The 21,897-nt window shown below is 42.4% G+C and overlaps 1 protein-coding gene across 5 annotated transcripts in view; it reads right to left on the reverse strand.

Moving 5' to 3' along the window:
* The window catches only part of ZNF568 (zinc finger protein 568), a 100,072-nt gene that overhangs the window by 8,541 nt on the left and 69,634 nt on the right, over window positions 1-21,897 (reverse strand). For all 5 annotated transcript variants that reach the window (XM_070062277.1, XM_070062278.1, XM_051847075.2 and 2 more), the window contains 3 exons: window positions 21,504-21,556; window positions 13,191-13,314; window positions 12,596-12,691 (listed from right to left, as the gene is read on the reverse strand). In XM_070062277.1, the coding sequence (XP_069918378.1) occupies window positions 12,596-12,691; window positions 13,191-13,314; window positions 21,504-21,556 (273 nt within the window). The remainder of the gene's footprint in view (window positions 1-12,595; window positions 12,692-13,190; window positions 13,315-21,503; window positions 21,557-21,897) is intronic.

Raw genomic sequence — 21,897 nt, forward strand, 5'->3', positions numbered from 1 at the left:
ACAATCAGAGGAATACTTAAAACTCCAAGACTTTGTGAGAGGGCCCTCCATGACCCAGAGCCACTTCACGCCTTCGAGAGCCCACAGAGCTTCCTCTCCCCGGCACCTTTAATGTATGTGTTCTTCTACCTGGCATGACACTTCATTCTCACCACTCTGCCTCATCCTTCTAGTCTCATCTCATCTGACACCATCTGAAAAGTCTTTCTAGTCTCATAATCTCTCATAGCTTTCTTGCACACATGACCATGGCCCCTAGGTTATCACATGGCCATATCACAGGTCAGGTATCAAATGATACCTGCAGAGTTCTCAGTGACTAGGAAATTAAGTCAGGCCCTAAGTCCTTCGCAGGCTGCTGGTAAGACGAACTGGTTTAAGTACTGTTCAGCAGCCAAACATGACCATACCAGGTCCCTCTCCTCCTGAGACAGTGTCAGGAGGAGCCTGTGACTAAACAACCCTTATTTTCTAGAAGATCAGTTAACTCCAGGCCTAGCATTCCTTTAGATCCTAGCTGCTTCTCAGGACATGCATCATCTCCTTCTATACTTTCTTCAATGTTTTCTAGCATCCTTATTATATGACTGAAACAACACTAATCTAAGTGGTTTCATTTCACCAAATATCATAGCACTGTTTAAAAAACATTTCACACACACAATGTTTAAAATGCTAAGGGTTTTGTATCCTAATTAGGCTGGTGGTAAAACAATCTATATAGGTGATAAAACTTCATAGTAACGTACACCAAAAAATAAGAATGAAAACATGAGTGTGGTCCGGCGCCACGGCTCACTAGGCTAATCCTCCGCCTGTGGCGCCGGCACACCGGGTTCTAGTCCCGGTCGGGACGCCGGGTTCTGTCCCGGTTGCTCCTCTTCCAGGCCAGCTCTCTGCTGTGGCCTGGGAAGGCAGTGGAGGATGGCCCAAGTGCTTGTACCCTGTACCCACATAGGAGACCAGGAGGAGGCTCCTGGCTCCGGATCAGCGCAGTGTGCCGGCCGTAGCGGCCATTTGGGGGGTGAACCAATGGAAGGAAGACCTTTCTCTCTGCCTGTCAAAAAAACAAAACAAACAATGAGTGTGTAAGCTAGTGAAATCTGAATAAAAGGTCTACAGCTTAATTACTACTATTATGCTAACAGCAATGTGTTTGCATGCTGTATTAGGGCTAGGTAGGATGTTTTAGGGAAAGCTGGATAAAGGGTACATGGGAACTCCCCTATTTTTGCAAATCCTTGTATTATCAGTAAAAGCTCTACAATCAAATTTTTGGCCCTATCACTCCACTATAACTACTATTTTAAGGTCTAACCCTACATGCAGTCAATTTTAATAGTTAATTTATTCTCAGTCATCAGAAGAATCACACAGCTATTCACTTCCTCCTCTATTTTCATTAGGGCTGTGGATACGTTCTCCTGATTTGTTCCCCACTCACTGCCTAGCTCTCCTTGCTTTCTTTTGCTGGGTTCTCCTTTCTCCACCCTACGTGATACCTGATTTTAAGCTTAGCACCCAATAATACAGAACATTCCATTTTACAATTAGAGCTATAAGACTAATTCTGGCCAATGGGATTAATAAGTAAAAGAGTATGTTTTTTCCTCTTCTCCTTTCATACTGCTTGAAGCACATGAGCTTGTGGGGACCCTTCATGTACCATCCATCATCATGGCAGAGATATCTGGAGCCTGACAGTGGGTAGCACTGAGCCACCATAGGTCTGCCCCCTCTACTGCCATGAAAATAAAATGAAATCTTATTCAGGCATCTATGTGTGTATTCTTTTTTTTTTTTTTTTTTTTTTTAAATCTGGTTTTATTGTTTTTTTTTGTTTTTTTTTTTTTTTTTTGACAGGCAGAGTGGACAGTGAGAGAGAGACAGAGAGAGAAAGGTCTTCCTTTGCCGTTGGTTCACCCTCCAATGGCCGCCGCTGCAGCCGGCGCACCGCGCTGATCCGATGGCAGGAGCCAGGATCCAGGTGCTTTTCCTGGTCTCCCATGGGGTGCAGGGCCCAAGCACCTGAGCCATCCTCCACTGCACTCCCTGGCCATAGCAGAGAGCTGGCCTGGAAGAGAGGCAACCGGGACAGAATCCGGCGCCCCGACCGGGACTAGAACCCGGTGTGCCGGCGCCGCAAGGTGGAGGATTAGCCTATTGAGCCACGGCGCCGGCCCCTATGTGTGTATTCTTAACAGACTATACTTGTAACTTACCTCACAGCCAGCTTCTTGCTGCCACTCAATCATCACACCCATTTCCTCCTCAGAGCCGTTGCACTGGCTGTTCTATTTTGATACTCTCTCCCTGTTGGATCTTTGTATCAAACCCCTCTCCCCCTTCATTCAGGTATCCCTACTCCAGTGTCACCTCCTCAGAGGCCCATCCCAACATTCTATATGGTAGGAATGTACTTCATCATGCTCTAGCTTCAAACCTAGATTTTTCTTCTTCAAAACTTTTATTGCTACCTAAATATTATGTATGTATCTCTTTTTAGCTTATCTTTCCCATTATAATACGTAATAAACTCCATGAGACAGTCTTTCACTTGTTTACTGTTGAATCTACAAAAAGGAATTGCTGAACTGTCTTTCAAATAAATAAATAAAAATTAAAAATAATTTATAGAGGCCGGCGCCACGGCTCAATAGGCTAATCCTCCACCTTGCGGCGCTGGCACACCGGGTTCTAGTCCTGGTCGGGGCACCAGATTCTGTCCCAGTTGCCCCTCTTCCAGGCCAGTTCTCTGCTGTGGCCAGGGAGTGCAGTGGAGGATGGCCCAAGTGCTTGGGCCCTGCACCCCATGGGAGACCAGGAGAAGCACCTGGCTCCTGCCATCGGATCAGCGCGGTACACCAGCTGCAACGTGGTGGCCATTGGAGGGTGAACCAACGGCAAAGGAAGACCTTTCTCTCTGTCTCTCTCTCTGTCCACTCTGCCTGTCAAGCCTGTCAAAAAAAAAAAAAAAAAAAAAAAAGCCTTGGTTTTAGTCTTGGCTCTGCTTCCAATTATATACAATGCACACCCTGGGAAGTAGCAGATGCACCAAGTAGTTGGGTTCCTGCCACCCACATGGGAGACCCAATTAAGTTCCAGGATCCTGTCTTCTGCCTGGCCCAGTCCCAGTTGCTGTGGACATTGGGGAGTGAACCGGAACACTGAAGATCCTTCTCTTACTTTCAAATAAAAAAAAATTAAAAAATAACTTAGCAGTATTGAGGGAAGTACAAGATGGCTGAATAGGGTACAGCCACACCTTAAGCTGCTCTGGGACATGAAGAGAACAAAGGAAGGACTATGTTTCCAGGGATCTGACTGATGGAAATTTTCAGCAAAGAAGCGGAAAAATACAAAAGAAATCAATGAGAACCCCGTGGGACAGGAGAGAAGACAGACACCGCTGCAACTGGCCATGAGCCTGCATCTTACCACCACAAGGCGGGAAGAAGCTGTGTGCCCTGCGGGCAGTGTTAGCGGAGCGGGAATTCCAGTCACCCACTGACCCTCGGCCTGCAGAGCTGACTGAGGTCACCCGTATCAATGGACAGGTCATCCAGACAGAAAAGCAATAAAGACACATCGGAGCTGAAACACACTCTCTAGTAAATGACACAGGACATTTCAGCCAACAGCTACAGAATGCACATTCTTTTCATAAGCACATGGAACATATTAGGCCACAAATCAAGTCTCAGCAGATTTAAAAAGATGGAAATCACATCATGTTCTTCTCAGACCATAAAGGAATAAAACTAAAAATCAACAAGAACATCAGAACACTTAAAAATACTTGGAAATTAAACATGCTACTAAATGATCAATGGGCCACTGAAGAAATTAAAAAGCAAATCAAAACATTTCTTAAAACAAATGAAAATGAAAACAACCTATTAAAACCTGTGGGATACAGGAAAAGCAGTATTAAGAGGGAAGTTTACAGAATTGAGTGCTTATGTTAAAGGTAAATGTCTCAAAGATCTAATGATGCATCTTGAAGACAGAACAAGAACAAATCAGCAGAAAGCTAGAAATAATAAGGATCAATGCAGAAATAAATGAAATTGAAGCTTAATACAAATGATCAACACAAAAGTTGTTTTTTTTGAGAAGATAAACAAAATAGATAAATCTCTAGCCAGATTAACAGAAAAAGAAAAAACTCAAAATTACAGATGAAAAGGAGACATTACAGGGCCGGTGCCGCGGCTCAATAGGCTAATCCTCCGCCTAGCGGCGCCGGCACACCGGGTTCTAGTCCCGGTCGGGGCACCGGATTCTGTCCCAGTTGCCCCTCTTCCAGGCCAGCTCTCTGCTGTGGCCCGGGAGTGCAGTGGAGGATGGCCCAGGTGCTTGGGCCCTGCACCCCATGGGAGACCAGGAAAAGCACCTGGCTCCTGGCTCCTGCCATCAGATCAGCGCGGTGCGCTGGCCGCAGCACGCCGGCCGCGGCGGCCATTGGAGGGTGGACCAACGGCAAAGGAAGACCTTTCTCTCTGTCTCTCTCTCTCTCTCACTGTCCACTCTGCCTGTCCAAAAAAAAAAAAAAAAAAAAAAAAAAAAAGAAAAGGAGACATTACAACTGACACCACTGAAATAACAAAGGACCATAAGAAACTACTATGAAGAACTCTATGCTAATAAACTAGAAAACTTTGAAGAAATAAATTCCTGGATTCATATAACCTACCAAGATTAACTCAAGAAGAAATAGACAACCTAAACAGACCCATAACAAGCAATGAGATTGAAGCAGTAATCAAAAGTCTTCTGCCAAGGAGAAATCCGGGACCTGATTGCTCTACTACTAAATTCTATAAAACATTCAAAGAGGAATACTCTTCATACTATTCCAGAATATTGAACAGGATGGAACTCTGCCAAACTCTTTTTATGAGGCCAGCAAACCAAAACTAAAGAACAACACTACACAAAAAGAAAACTACAGGCATATGTCCTTAATGCACACAGATGGCAAAGATTCTCAACAAAATACTGTCAAATCCAAAACAACATCAAAAATATCATCTATCACGATCAAATGGTTCAACATTCACAAATCAATAAACATCATAAATTACATAGACAGAATTAAGAACAAAAACCATACAGTCATCACAACAGATGCAGCGAAAGCATAAGATTCAACATCACTTCATGATAAAAACTCTCCACAACTTAGGTACAGAAGGAACATTCTTCAAAATTATAAAGGTTATATATGACAAACCAACAGTCAATATCGTACTGAACGGGAAGAGCTGCAAGCATTTCCCCTCAGATCTTGAGCAAGACAAGGCTGTCCACTTTTGCCACTCTTACTCAGTATAGTACTGAAAGTTCTAGCAAGGGTAATTAGGGAAGAGAAAAAAATAAAGGGCATCAAAACTGGAAAAGAAGTCAAATTATCCATGTTTGCAGATATGATGTTGTACATGGAAAAACCTAACCAATTCATCAAAAAGCTGCTGGAATTGATAAACCAGTTTAGTAAAGTTGCAGGTTACAAAATAAATGTTCAAAAAACCAGTAGCTGTGTTGTATATGCTAATGATGAACTCATATAGAAATAAAAAAAGAATCCAATTCACAATAGCCCAAAACATCAAATATTTAGTAATACATTTAACTAAAGAAGTGAAAGATCTCTGCAGTGAAAATTATCAAACACTGATGAAGAAATCTTTAAAGACACAAAAAAGGAAAGATATTCCTTACTCATAGATCAGAAGAATCAATATCATTAAAATGTCTATACTAAAGCAACCTACATGTAATCCCCATCAAAATACCAATTAAATCTTTACAGACCTAGAAAAAACAATCTTAAAATTCATATGGAATAAAAGACCCAGAATAGCCGAAGATATCCTGAACCAGAAAAATTAAGTGGAGGCACCACAATATTCAAAGCATACTGCAAAGCTATACTAATTAAAACAGTATGTTACTATCATAAAAATCAATACATAGATCAGTGGAACAGAATAGAGCCCAAAAATTAATCCACATACATACAGCCAACTGATTTTTGACTAAAGTGCTCAGACTATGCAGTGGAATAAGGATAGTCTCTCTAACAAATGGTGCTAGCAAAACTGGATGTATAAATGTAGAAGAATGAAATCAAATCAAGATGGATCAAAGACCTAAATTGAAGACCTGAGACTGTGAAGTTGTTGGAAGAAAACAGAGGAAGCACTCCAAGATGCCGGTGTAGGGAACAATTTCTTGCACAAGACCCCCAAAGCACAGGCAACAAGAGCAAAACTAAATAAATGGCACTATATCAAACTTCAGAAGCTTTTGCACAGCAGAGGATATGATCAGTAATGAAAAGACATCCACTAGAATGGGAAAAATATACGCAAGCCACCTATCTGACAAAGGATTAATATCCCAAATATATCAGCAATTCAAAAAAAAAAAAAAGCCAACCAATCCAATTGAGAAATGGGCAAAGGACTTCAATAGACAGCTCTCAAAAGAAATACAGGCCAGCACCGCGGCTCACTAGGCTAATCCTCCGCCTAGCGGCGACAGCACACCGGGTTCTAGTCCCGGTCGGGGCGCCGGATTCTGTCCCAGTTGCCCCTCTTCCAGGCCAGCTCTCTGCTGTGGCCAGGGAGTGCAGTGGAGGATGGCCCAGGTGCTTGGGCCCTAAACCCCATGGGAGACCAGGAGAAGCACTTGGCTCCTGCCATCGGATCAGCGCGGTGCGCGGCGGCCATTGGAGGGTGAACCAACGGCAATGGAAGACCTTTCTCTCTGTCTCTCTCTCTCACTGTCCACTCTGCCTATCAAAAAAAAAAAAAAAAAAAACAAAAACAAACAAACAAACAAAAAAAAACAAATGGCCAACAAATACATGAAAAAATGCTTAATATCCCTACCCACCAGGGAAATGCAAATCAAAACCACAATGTGGTATCACATCAGTCCTGTCAGAATGGCTAAAATCCAAAACACAGTAACAAACGCTGGCAAGGATGTAGACAAAGGGGAACACTTATACACTGTTACAGGGAATGTAAATTAGTGCAGCAAATGTGGAAAACAGTGTGGAGATTTCTTAGAAAACTAGAAATAGACTTGCCATATGATCTAGCAATACCCAAAAGACCTGAAAACAATGTATCAACAAGATACCTGCAGCACTATGTTGACAGTAGCACTGTTCAGAATAGCCCAAATTTGTAATCAACAAAGGTGTCCATCCTCAGATGAATGGCTAAAGAAAATCTGGTGTCTATGATACACACACACACACACACACACACACACACACACACTAGGACATTATTCAGCTATAAAAAAGAATGAAATTCTGTCATTTGCAGCAAAATGGATGCCACTGGAGGACATAATGTTGAGTGAAATAAGCTGGACCCAGAAAGAAAAATACTGCATGTTCTCCCTTATATGTGGGAGTTCAAATTGAAAAAGAAAGAAATGTCTGTGTGGATCAGTACTGCTGCAAATACAGTTTTGTAAAACTTTGTTCTATACCTTTGTGAAGCCAATGGTTAAGAATATTTTACTACTATAGTTTTAATGATCTGTGATTATGTTAAAACTGAATGCATATGGGTGAAATGGTCATTTTTCCATTCAGTTATTGTTTATAGTCTTTGTCTATATTCTCACTAAACTAGGGCTTTTGCTTTTTACTTTTTAAACTTATTCAGTGAAATATTAAGCCTTTTTACTCTAATGTAAAATTAAAATGTTATCTCAAAAGCTGAAAAAAAGGAGAAGGAAAGGGGGAGGGGAGAAAGAAATATCATGTTCTTAGGACTGAATCTACAAAGCACACTGACTCTGCTAAGAATTAAAAATTTCAAAAATAATTTAACAAATAAAATAACTGAATGGTGATCCAAAGACAACTCTAAATTTGAAAGAAAAGACCAGAGATTTTCTTCAGAACAGGAAATGTGGTGCACTCATTCACCCCCGGAAAAAAACTGAAAATACTGGGTAAACAACTAAAATAAGCCACATCAGAATTCTGGGATGTAACCAAAGCCACAAACCGAAATCTGCCTTTCCAGAGAAACTACTGAACTTTAGTGAGACACACAAGATCTGTGACATTCATTCCCCCTCCCCCTTCTAGTTCATTCACGTAGTTGCCAAAAGCTGGCCAGCTGCCTGATAGCCAGGGGAGTATTCTGACCTCTTTTGCAGTTCAGGGCCCCCACCACCCAGTGTTTTCTCCCAACTTGCAGATTCCAGGACAATGTCTCCACAGGACACTGTTGCTGTCTGACTGACTCGGGCTCACCTGGGGGAGGTGGCAGTGCGAGACGGCAGGGAAAGCCCACTCCAGAGCAGTGCTGGAAACAACAGCCAGCTCCGGCCAGCACTGCAGCTGCAGGACGCCGACTTCAGTGGGGACAAATAGCACCAGTCAGGACTTTACAAGAAAATGGTAAGATCCAAACAACCAGAGGAAAAGCTTTAAAAAATTCTACCATGCGCATGGGAACAGAAAAGGCAGCACAGGTGCAGTGTTGTCTGCTTGTCCAGGAAAGATCTTGGAAAGAAATCTCAGTTTTTCATGACTGCTCAATTTTGAGGCTTTGCACAAACAAGAAGTACAAGATAAGGCTAACTTCTCACAGATTTCCTTGGCAAGGGTAGGAGAATACTAGGCATTCAAGGAAATAGGCTCCTTGCCTTGTTCAGCTGTACAGCCTGTCCATTTTCCTAAGCTCTCGGCCCCTGCCTCCATCTTCAAAGCTACAACACTGCATCTCTGTGTGTATTTCTTCTATAGTTACATCTCTAATACTTTTAGGACTCTTATGATTACATTACATTGGATAATCTAAAATACTGTCCCTAGTTTAGGGTCAGCCAATTTTCAAACTTAATTCTCCTTTGTTCTGTTATATTAAAATAGTCAAAGGTTTCAGAGATTAGGATATAGATGATTTTGGAAGGGATCATTATTCTGCCTACTAATAAAGTAACTAAAATAGTACTCTAGAACATAAATATCTATTTGACATAAAAGATGGAAGGAATCAAAGATTTGAGGAATAAAACAAAAATAAAACATGTAGAAATTAAACACTACAATGTCAGATGTAAATCCTACCAGTAATCATATTAAGTATAAATATATTAAATACTGCAAACAAATGGCTGAGATTGGCAGAATGGATTAAAAAAACATGATCCAAGTATGAGTATATGCTGATTATTATAGAAATATCTTAGATTCAGGACACAAACAGGTTGAAATAAAAGAGTGGAAAAAGATGCCATATAAACGGTAACCAAAAGTGATTTGGAAGAGCATTACTTGTATCAGACAAAATAAACTTTAAGGCAAACTGTAACTAGAGACAAAAAGGGACATTTTGTAATGAAAGCAGGGTATAATCATGGTCAGGAAACAATGTAACAGTTTTACGGGTATATGTACTGCATAACAGAGCCCCAAGATAGATGAGGCAAGAACTGGAGAAACAGACAATTCTGTAAATCACACTTCAGGATTCTATTTGCAATAATGGAGATCAAGCAGGCAGATGTTCAACAAGAAAACAGACTTGTACAACGCTATAAAGCAACTAAATTTCAAATAGAACATTCTATCTAAAAAAGAATACACATTCTTCTTAAGCATATATAAAATGTCCTCAAGGTTAGACCACATAGTAGAGGCTGTAAAAAAGGGCGTAATAAATTGAAGGGGACTGAAATGCAAAGTATGTTCTAAACCTACAATGGAGAAAGAAATTTGGGAAATTCACTAATGTGTGAAAATTAAATAACATATTCCTAGATAACTAATGGATCAAAGAAGAGATTGCAAGGGAAGCTAGAAAATATTCTGAGATAAAGGAAAAAGGAAAGAACATACCAAAAAGTACGCAATGCAGTGAAAGCAAGGCTTAAAGGGAAATCAACTATATTAACACAAAGACCTCAAGCTAATAATCCAACTATAAACCTTCAAGAATCAGATAATAAAGAGCATATTTAACTCAGAGCTGCTAGAAGGAGGAAACAGGGATCATAGCAGAGATGAAAAACAGAGAACAGAAGGCAGAAGAAAGTGAGATCAAAAGTCAGTTGAAAATACCAATAAAATTGACAAACTTTTTAGCTAGACTAAATAACGAAAAAGGAGAAAAGACTCAAAATATTACATTCACGTCAGAAATTGAAGAAGAGGTATCTCTGCTGATCTTACAGAAATAAAAAGGCTCATAAGTAACTGCTGTGAATAACTGTATGCCACCAAATTAGGTAACTAAGACAAAACTGACAAATTCCTAAAAATGACCAGAACTGATTCAAAAGGAAGCAATATCTGAATAGATCTATAACAATTACTAAGACTGAATTAGTAGTTAAATCTTCACACAAAGAAAAGCCCTGGACCCAATGGCCTCATGCCGAATTCTACCAAGCATTTAAAGAAAAGTTAATACCAATTCTTCAAAAATATTTCCAAGAGGCTTACGTTGTGGCCCTGCCTGCAATGCGGGCATTCCATGTGAGCACTGCATCTGAGTCCATGTTCAGATCCTGACTGCTCCACTTATAATCCAGTTCATTGCTAATGTGCCTAGAAAAGCAGTGGAGAACAGCCCATGTACTTGGGTCCCTGCACCCATGTGGGATGCATGGAATTTCAGACTTTTGGCTTCAGCCTGGCCCAGTCCCAGCCATTGTGGTCATTTAGAGAAGTGAACCTGTGGATGGAAGATCGATCTCCCTCTGTCACTCTCTCTAACGTTGCCTTTCAAATAAACAAATCTTTAAAAAAAAAAAAAAAAAAAAAAAAACTTCCAAGAGACAAATGAGGAAGGAATATTTCTCAACATTAATTCTAAGGTGGATTTTACCTTTATATCAAGATCTGACAAAGCAAGGAAAATTACAGACCAATTTCATTAATGAATACAGATGTAGAAATCTTCAACAAATAAAACCAAACTGAATCCAGAAACAGAGAAAGGATTATATACCACAACCTGATGGAATTTATCCCAGAAATGCCACGAGTAGTTTAACAGCCAAACGTTTATGAATGTAATATACACATACTAATAGAACAAAGGAAGGGCTGGTGTTTGATGCTGGCATCCTATATTAGAGTGCCAATTCAAGTCCTGGTTGCCTCTTCTTTTACTCCAGTTCCTGCTAAGGTGCTTAGGAGGGTGGTGGAAGATGGTCCAAGCCCCTGCCACCCGTGGGAGACCTGGACGGAGATACTGGTTCCTGGCTTCAGCTTGACCCAAACTTGGCTATGTCACCATTTGGGGAGTAAACCAGTGGATGAAATCTATCCCTTTTTTGTCTTTCCCTCTCCCTCTTTGTCATGCTGCCTATCAAATCAATCAACCAACCAATAAATAAATATTTTAAAATAGAAAAAAAAAAGGATATAAATCACAGGATATTTTAATTGATGCAGAGAAACAATTGACAAAATTATTCTACCCTCCCCCTTTTTGAGATTTACTTACTTATTTGAAAGTCAGAAACACACACAGAGAGAAGGGGAGAGATAGAGATAAGGGATCTCCCATCCACTGGTTCGCTCCCCAAATGGCCACAACGGTCAGGGCTGGGCCAGGCTAAAGCCAGGAGCCAGGAGCCTCTTCTGGGTTTCCCATATGGGTACAGGGGACCAAGTACTTGGGCCATCTTCCACTGTTTTCCGAGGTGCACTAGCAGGGAGCTGGATCAGAAGTGGAGCAGCCAGGACTCAAACCAGCACCCATATGGGATGCCAACACTGCAGGCTGAGGCTTAACCTTCAATGCCACAGTGCTGGCCCCTAAAAACCCTTTCTTGATAAAAATACTCAACAAACTAAGAAAAGAAGGAACATATAAACAAACATTCATAGCAGCAACATTCATAATGGCTTAAAAGTAGAAATAACCTTAACGTCTACCAACTGATGAACGGATAAACAAAATGGGGTATTATCCACAGCATGGAATATTATTGGGCAGCATAGTGTAATGAAGTACTGGTACATATTACAATATGGATGAACCTTGAAACCATTTTGCTGAATGAAGAGAAGCCAGTCACAAATACTAATGTGAACTGCCTGAATAGCACAGCTACGCAGACTGTAAGTAGTTTGGTGGTTGTTCAGTGTTGGGTGTGGGGAATAACTGTTAAAGGGCATACCCTTTCCTTTTGAGGTGATGAAAACATTCTTCAATATGATTGCTGTAACAGTTGTAAAACTATAAATGGGTGAATTTTATAAATATGTGGTTATACATCTCAATAAAATAATAAATAATAAATAAAAGCTGTATTAAAAAAAAAGGCAGGATAAAACTGGACCCAAAAGCAGCTAAAATGGCTGTCATAGGGGAAGGAGGGCACTTCCTCTCTGAAATGAGGAGGAAATAGGATAGTAAGGTAGTAAGAAAGTTGCAAATGGAATAAAAATTTGGAGGCTTATGCTAAAACATCCTTACCTTCTCCAGATCTTAGGCCATTCTGGGAAGCTCTACCACCAATATCTCAGAATTAATGCCTTCTCAGAAGCTGGAAACTAGCTGTCATGGCCTCCCCAACACAATTCTTTACCACTCACCTGGACGCCATTCTTTTGTATCTTTCCTCTGAACCATCCAGGGCTCTTTCCCCTGCTCCAGTAAAGAGATCACACTTGGTTTAGCGTCATAAAATCCTGCTCAAGGGAAAAAAGGAACAAGGCTATATTGTAGAATTAAAGTCAGTTCCTGATTTTCAAGAAAGGGAAGGAAGCAGGTTAAGGAAGAAGCAAGAAGAAGGACTTGTAAGACGAGGGTGCCCGATGGAGTAGCCCATTCCCAACTACACAAGGGACAAACCAATTTTTTTGTGAGCAAGAATTATTAGTTCAGCTAGGGGTAGGGAAACTTTTTTACACCAGTGGCCACTTGGATATGTATAACATCATTTGCAGACTGTACAAAATGATCAGATTAAAAATCAGCCTGCTACAGATCCATAAATTTCAAGTACTGCCTATGGTTCCCTTGGTAAGGCCAGACCAAATGATTTAGTGTGCCTTACATGGCCCACGGACTGGATGTTTCCCACCCTTGTCTAGGTACTTGAAAAGTATTCATGAAAAACTTACAACAAAGAACATAAAAATTCCAGAAGGCCAATTCTGTACTGGGGGAGAGGAGGGATAAACTTACCCACGAAAATCAAGTTGCTATAATTCTCCAACATTACATCTCGGTACAAATCCTTCTGAGCACAGTGCAAGCGTTCCCACTCCTTTTGAGAGAAGTATATGGCTACATCTTTGAAGTTCAATTCCTGAAACCATAAAATAAATACATTATTTGTGAAACTAATGGACAAAATCTTTAAGATAGTATAAAACAAACCAGAGAAAGCAACTCAATAGGGAAGCTCTACTGGGAAAACAGGCTGTGCTAGGTCCTTCATCATGGATGGATCAGTGTGGAAATAAGGATAATCAGAGTCAAGTCACCACATGATTGTTGAGCATATAAACTTCTAGAGATTTCACCCCTCAGAACTCCCATTATTCACCCAGATCTGGGAATAAACACAGCCCAGGTAAGTTGTCTTTCCCTCTTAAATAGAAGAGTACATGCAAGAATACAGCACACCACTGGTTAAACACATACTTCTCATTGCCTCCTCCCCATCCTCCCATTTGAGAAATTAAAAAAAAAATCATTCCAAGGTACTGTACAAAATCTATCTCTGAAAATAGGATTTGCATATAATCTATGTAACAATAATTTATTAAAAACTCAGGTTCAAGAACAAAACAAAAACAAACCTGCAGGTGAATTCAATGAAACCTCAATCCCAAGTATGTAAAAACATTAAATCCTAATCACTTTTTCGTGTCACCACAAATTCTTTTTTTTGTGTGAAAGATTTATTTATTTATTTGAAAGTCAGAGTTACACAGAGAGAGGAGAGGCAGAGAGAGAGACAGAGGTCTTTCATCTGCTGGTTAATTCCCCAATTGGCTGCAATGCCTGGAGCTGTACCAATCCAAAGCCAGGAGCCAGGAGTTTCTTCCAGGTCTCCCATGCGGTGGTGCAGTGGTCCAAGGACTTGGGCCATCTGATACTACTTTCCCAGGCCATGGAAGAGAGCTGGATTAGAAGTGGAGCAGCAAGGACTCGAACCGGCACCCATATGGGATGCTGGCACTGCAGGCGGCAGCTTTACCCGCTACACCATAGCACCAACCCCCACATTTTTTTTTTAATATTTATTTATTTACTTGAAAGTCAGAGTTACAGAGAGAGGAGAGGCAGAGAGAGAAGTCTTCCATCCACTGGGTCACTTCCCAATTGGCCACAACGGCCAGAGCTGCACTGATCCAAAGCTGGGAGTCAGGAGCTTCTTCTGAGTCTCCCATGCGGGTACCGCTTTCCCAGGCCACAGCAAAGTGCTGGATTGGAAGTGGAGTAGCTGGGTCTCGAACCAGCGCCCATATGGGATGCTGGCGCTTCAGGCCAGGCTGTTAACCTGCTGTGCCACAGCACTGGTCCCACAAATTCTTAAATAGATATCATTTTACAGGTTGCATGACCCCTCACTGTTGTTTATGTATTCAATATTCTTATTTTGGGCATTATGTTGGAGAGTTTACTAAGGTCTTTTCAATAATGAGTCATTTCTAAAAAATTTATACAACTAGCTAAGTTGTTCCTGCTCTGATAAATCGTCCCTAACTATACTCTCCTTGTTCCTGAGCTGCTGGAACTGACAGAAAGATGCAAATTTACAATGATGTGACCCACGGTGAGTATACACTACACAAGTTCTAAATGGACCCATTTATAGGTAACCATCTGACGCAGACTTCTTGGAAATATCCTGTAACTATATACACCCAATCTATGATATTCCTATCACATCTGCGGGCCCAAAATCCTCACAGAGGTAGAGGTACTGGCAGATACTGAGACAGCAATAAAACAATCTAATCATGACTCCCTTCCTGGCTTGTGACGTGTGATTCCAATGAACCATGCACTTGCATGTCATCAAATCACAGTTCTAAGGAGGTAGGTAATTTCTAGCAAGGTTTGGTGTTTGCACACCACCAACAGTCTAGAAGGAAGGGTGCATCTTAGATAAAGAAATGTTAAGTGGTTTGCTGATGAACACCTAAATATTTGTTGAACACAGGGAAAACTAAGGGACAGCAGCCTTGACAACATCACTATTGCAATGGGGGGAACTGGAGAACAAGTTCCTGCAGGGGTGTAGAAAGGAAGGGAGTTCCAGAGGAAAGAAATCTGTTCAAAGTCTTCTAAAACAAGGTACATCCAGTTAGGGAGATGAGAAATATTAGCTCATACAGACTATGGATTTTAGGATTGCAAGTTATACCCTGGGTTTGTTCTGGAAAAACACAGGGCCTGAGAAAGAGGAAGAAAACGCAGCCTCAAGCCACCTGAATGACCTCAGAGTCCCCAAAGGGCTGAGACTGAGGTCGCTCCCCCATCAGCTCTTCCTTTGGCAACCCCTCCCCCACACGATCTCTTTCTGCAGCATAAGGGATGAAGAAGAGACAACTTCTGCACTGTCAAAGCTGATCTGAGTCCAGGGGAACCTGCTGTGGCCTGCCGAGGGCAGACCCTTTATTCACAACCTGGGAGACACTGAGCCCCCAGCCTTTGGAGGAATCCCAGACATCTAACAGAGCTTTGAGGCCCAGGAGCACATGACTATCAGGCCCAGCTCTGGAAAGGCTTCTGTAACGAAGACTTCTAGACTCACAGGACAATCTCTGGTTTTGTTCCCAAAACAGGGCCCCTCAGAACTGACAGTGAAATCTCATTCCACAAAGACCCACTAAGAATCACCTATACTGAGCAGCAAACACCGCAGGGTCGGTGGGTCTCAGCAGCCTCAGAAGGGTTCATCTACCTGATGTACCCTGCCGCAATGGCTGTATGTGAAAGCTGCTCCCAGAATCCTCATGGCCAATGTGCCCTGATTCCTAAGCGAGATCACCCACAGCTTTCCCTCCTGTGGCAACCCCCAGCCTTTCTGCTGACAGAGCTGCGCTCACTGCACCTCAGCCACAATTATTGTGCTTTAGCCACTTTAAGTTCCGGGTACCTTATACCTGTATGTATTAATCCTCAGGAGAACTCCACGAATCATAATTCAAAGGAAGCTTTAGTCTGGAGAAGGGAAGTCATTTGCTCAAATGCGCCGTTAGCAGCGTCACTGCTGGGGTTTGAATCCACATTTCTCCAAATCCACAGCTGGTTGCCTTCTACTTCTGCTCTGGCAGATGCAGCCAGGGATTTCCTGATTTTCTGAAAGAACCCTCGGCTAGACCCTGCAATTAGGGGGCAGAAACAGCCCAGTCTGCTCTGTTTGTCACCGCAGAGCACAGCATTCCATGAGGTGAAATCAGAGGCAGAAGGGAATGGGAGGAGAGAAACAGATGTGCCAATAAAATTCCTTTACCAAAAAATATCAATCGGTGTTGTGCATGCCTCTGACACAGTGCCTGCCCTTGAAAAGTTCACACTGAAGAGAAGAATAAAACACATACCAAAAGTAGAGTAGAGACAATCACAGGACCTCAGATCTGGTGGATGGTCAACATCACCAACTTATTAGCTGAGACTCAATGGACTGAGGGCAAGCATGTGGTGCAGCAGCGAAGTTGCCACCTGGGAGCCCACGTCCCACATTGCAGGGCCTGGTTCAAGTCCCAGCTACTCTGCCATTGATCCAGCGTCCTGCTCATGTGCATCCAGGGAGGCAGCAAATGAGCTCACGTTCCTGCTACCCATCTGGGAGACCTGGATGCAGTTCTGGGCTCCTTGCTTTTGCCTGGCCTAGCCCTGCACTTGGAAAACAAGTGGATAAAAGATCTCTTTGTCTTTCTGACTTTTACATAAAGTAAAAATAAACACATTCTTTTTTACAAAGGAAGTTAATGGAGGGACTATTTAAAGAATTCTGGAATGCAATGTGAAGTTAATAAAGGAGGAAAGTAATCTTCAGAGATTAAAACTAAGTCAAAATGGAAACTGAGAAAGGCATACTGAGTCAGGGAGGCTTATTTGGCCCCTGGAATCTCTGCTGTGGCCAGAACACCATGATCTTTGCCACTCATGAAATTGTGCATTAGAGGGAAAGGAGACTAAGCTTATAGCTGGCCAGTATGAGAGACTAATTAGTTGCACACTGCAAAGACCTGAGACCTGTAGAACCATGCTCTCAGAATATAGAAAAACTAGAAGTACAGCACTCCCATTCTTAAAAAAAATACAGACTTATTTGAAAGGCACAGTGACAGAGAGAGAGAGAGAGAGGGAGAGATCGATCTTCTGGCTACTGGGTTTACTCCCCAGATGGCTGCAATGACTGGGGATAGGCCAGGCCAAAGCCAGGTCACCAGAGTTGTAGGTGGTGGCTCAACCCGCTGTGCCATGATACTGGCTTCAGAGCACTAGCATTCTTGGGGATGCAAAGATAACTGCGTTACTTGAACCTTGGCAGCTGTAACTTACACATGATACTAGAAATCAATTAAACTCATTAGGTACATTAAAGAAAACCATTACGATCATCTCAAGAGATATAGAAAAGGCATGTCAAAAATGTAATATTCATTCATGATAAAAACTCAGGATTAAATTAGAAATAAAAACTAATGTCCTTAACCCATTACAGGACATTCTGTCAAAACAAAAACAAAAACAAAAAACACACCAATGCCCCCCCCCAAAAAAAACAAACAACAAAACCAGAAAACAAGAATGAGCATTATACGTAAAAAATGAAATATCCAAAGAATCTCCTCTAAAACTGGGTGTAAGACAACAGTGCCCATATTCACCATTCAGTATTGTTTTGGGGGGTGGAATCAATGTAAGAAGGCAATAATTAAAATCAAAGCTTGAAAAACAAGGAAAAATAGACAGTGGATGAAGCCATAAGGCATGAGCTAAGGGAGTAGGAAAGGGAAAGAAGCAATGGGATTTGGCATCTCAATATATGTTAGAAAGAACAGGAAGTAGGATTTGGGTGACCCCATGTTTCCAGTGTACATGCAGATTCAGGTGAATTTCCACATTCTCCAGCTTTGTAGACTACATTATACAGAGGAAGTTACAAGGAAGCCCATGGTCATAGAGGCAGTAAACAGAAACAGGGTAAGGTTCTACACTTTAATCACAGTGCATAGCCCTCCGTTAATCTGGGCAAAGGGCAATCATGACTTGGAGGACAGAAGGAAATACAGGGAGAGATGAATAGTCAAGGGCCGAAGAGCAAGGGGAGTTGACGCTCCTTCCCCAGCCAAGTGTGCAGAGAGTGGGCTCTTGTGGAGAATCTGGGAAGGTTCTGGGCTGTATGGCAAAGGGAAGACAGATTCAACTAGGCCTCAGAGAATTCTGAAGAGAAATCAAAGATAAAGTAAGAAAATGATTAAATAGTATTTCTTCATTCTTCTGAGTGAAAAGAATCTGAGAGCTGACTTGCCAGAACAGTACCATACCCAATACATCCAAGAAATCAACCCAAATTTTACATCCTACAAACCCCATGCCATTCTTTAAAATTGATTACTCCAAAGTCACAGAAAAAGATCTCATTATACAATAAATTTTACACTCAATATTTTCTGTCATATGTCATAGTAGGTATCTTAAGGTTTAAATTGAACAAAAGAAAAAGTACTCTAGAAAAATATGAATGACTTTCTAGTTTTGGTGATGGTAGAGAAGACCTTCTGGGATGACATAAAGAGTTAACGAAACTGTTATCTGAATGTATTTTTGAAAACTCTGAGGGGCCAGTGCTGTGGTATAATGGGTAAAGCCACCCTAACTTTATATAAAAGAAAAAAAAGTCACCAATGAAACTGACTTCCAGTAACTATAAGGCACATACTGATTTCATAGAGGTTGAAATGTGAAAACAATGTGTATGACAGAATTAATGAAATACAGTCACATCTGTCTCACAGTTGTAATGTGGATTAAACAAGACCACATTGGAGAGGCCAGCACTGTGGCGCAGAGGGTAAAACCGCTGCCTGCAGTGCCGGCATCCCATATGGGCACCGGTGCAAGTCCCAGCTGCTCCACTTCCAATCCAGCTCTCTGCTATGGCCTGGGAAAGCAGTGGAGGACAGCCCAAGTCCTTGGCCCCTGCACCTGCATGGGGGACCCGGAAGAAGCTCCTGGCTCCTGGCTTTGGATTGGCATGGCTCCAGCCGTTGCGGCCAGCTGGGGAGTGAACCAGCGGGTGAAAGACCTCTTTCTCTCTCTCTCTCTGCCTCTCCTTCTCTCTGTGTAACTAACTTTCAAATAAAAAAAATACATCTTATTAAAAAAAAGCATTGGAAAGACCTTCAAACTATATATAAGTAGCTAAAACTAAGTGCTCAATAAGTTAGCTGCATCCATTGGTAGTAAGATCCCACTCTGAAAAGAAAAATCACATAGCCATACATATGTGCAGCACAATTAACTTGAAAATACTAATAGTTGGGCCAGTGCTGTGCCACAGCGGGTTAACGCCCTGGCCTGAAGCACTGGCAACCTATATGGCTGCAGGTTCGAGACCCGGCTGCTCCACTTCCGATCCAGCTCTCTGCTATGGCCTGGCAGAGCAGTAGAAGATGGCCTTAGTCCTTAGGCCCCTGCACCCACGTGGTAGACCTGGAAGAAGCTCCTGGCTCCTGGCTTCGGATTGGCGCAGCTTCGGCCACTGTGGCCAACTGTGGAGTGAACCATCAGATGGAAGACCTCTCTCTCTCTCTCTCTGTACCCCTCCTCTCTCTGTGTAACTCTTTCAAATAAATAAGTAAATATTTAAAAAAATATATTTATTTTATTTTATTTTATTTTATTTATTTATTTATTTTTTTTGACAGGCAGAGTGGACAGTGAGAGAGAGAGACAGAGAGAAAGGTCTTCCTTTGCCGTTGGTTCACCCTCCAATGGCCGTCGCGGTCGGCGCGCTGCGGCCGGCGCACCGCGCTGATCCGATGGCAGGAGCCAGGAGCCAGGTGCTTTTCCTGATCCCCATGGGGTGCAGGGCCCAAGCACCTGGGCCATCCTCCACTGCACTCCCTGGCCACAGCAGAGGGCTGGCCTGGAAGAGGTGCAACCGGGACAGAATCCGGCGCCCCGACCGGGACTAGAACCCGGTGTGCCGGCGCCGCTAGGCGGAGGATTAGCCTAAGTGAGCCGCGGCGCCGGCCTAAAAAAATATATTAATAGTGACTATCTTTGGATGGTGGGACCACGGGTGACTTAATGAGACAACTAACTTCCTCAAGTTTTGAAACTTTTGCAAGAATCCTTTATTACTCTAACCATTAGAAAGCAGACAATTTGCTTATTTCTCCCTTGGGGAAAATCTTCTAGAGCTGAAGGTGGCAGAAGGGAGATTACAAGCAGTTAGGAATTTTTAAGAATTTACAAACAAAAGGTTACTGCATGTGACCCTGGAGAAATTAATGATACTGAAGTGCGTAACTTCATTCTGTTCTTCAACTTCCCTGTCACAACACAGAGGCATGTTCACTGTTAAGATTGTTCTGAGCAGAGCCAGCGTGTGGTGAAGCAGGTGAAGCTGCCACCTGTGACGCTGGCATCCCATAAGGGCGCTGGTTTGAATACTGGTTGCTCCACTTCCAATCTATCTCCCTGCTAATGCACCTGGGAAAAGGAGTGGAAAATGGCCCCAGTATTTGGGTCCCTGCCACCCACGTGGGAGACCCGGAAGAAGCTCCCAGTTCCTGGCTTTGGCATGACCCAGCCTTGGCTGTTGCAGCCATTTGGGAAGTAAACCAGCTGATGGAAGATTTCTTTCTGTCTCCCCTCCCCCCATCCCGCCCTTGTAACTCTGACTCAAATAAATAAATAAATCTTAAAAAAAAAAAAAAAAGACCTTCTGAGAATGAATAAAATCCAAGGAAATGAAAATTCTAGATCAGATGAGTCAATATATAAAAGCAGACAGCCCTGGGGCTGGTTGAGAAAAACTACTGCACAGATATGCTTTCCTTTTCTCTTCTCCCTTTCCCAAATCATTATTCTAAGTCTTCTGGATAGATAGGAATTTATAAGGTTTTAACACCTTGAAAACCAAGAAGGCTTGGCCGGCACCATGGCTCACTTGGTTAATCCTCTGCTTGTGGCACCGGCATCCCATATGGGCACTGGTTCTAGTCCCGGTTGCTCCCCTTCCAGTCCAGCTCTCTGCTGTGGCCTGGGAAGGCAGTGGAGGATGGCCCAAGTGCTTGGGCGCCTGCACCCGCGTCAGAGACCAGGAGGAAATACCTGGCTCCTGGCTTCAGATTGGCATAGCTCCGGCCGTGGCGGCCTTCTGGGGGGTGAACCAACAGAAGGAAGACTTTCTCTTTTTCTCTCACTAACTCTACCTGTCAAAAAAATTAAAAAAAAAAAAAAAGAATAAAAAGAAAACCAAGAAGGCTTTCCAAGAAGAAAGTGAAAAATCCAACTTACCCCCACCATAACTTTAGATGCACAGCTGTTCCTCTCTCCTCTTTTTCTGGGTCCTTGAAGAAGGAAAACATAGAAAAGCACTAAGAAACCTTGAGACAACAGCTCTTCATGACCAGCCCAGAGGAAGTCAAGTCAGAAAAAACTCCTGCCCCATCCCAAGGCACTCAGAGAAAGACCAAAGAAACCTGCTATCTCATGGCTCTCTCTCACTCTCACAAAGGAAAAAGCAGGTGACCTCAGAGCCCTAACAGGAGTCCTGGGAGAGCCTCCCAGACAGTAAGTAGTCTTCTTTCTCAGTAAGAGCACAACATGGGATATTTTCAGGCCCGGCATCTTTTTTTTTTTTTTTTTTTTTTTTTTTTTTTTTGACAGGCAGAGTGGACAGTGAGAGAGA

Source organism: Oryctolagus cuniculus, chromosome 18, assembly GCF_964237555.1.
Source record: "Oryctolagus cuniculus chromosome 18, mOryCun1.1, whole genome shotgun sequence".
Classification (NCBI taxonomy): domain Eukaryota; kingdom Metazoa; phylum Chordata; class Mammalia; order Lagomorpha; family Leporidae; genus Oryctolagus; species Oryctolagus cuniculus.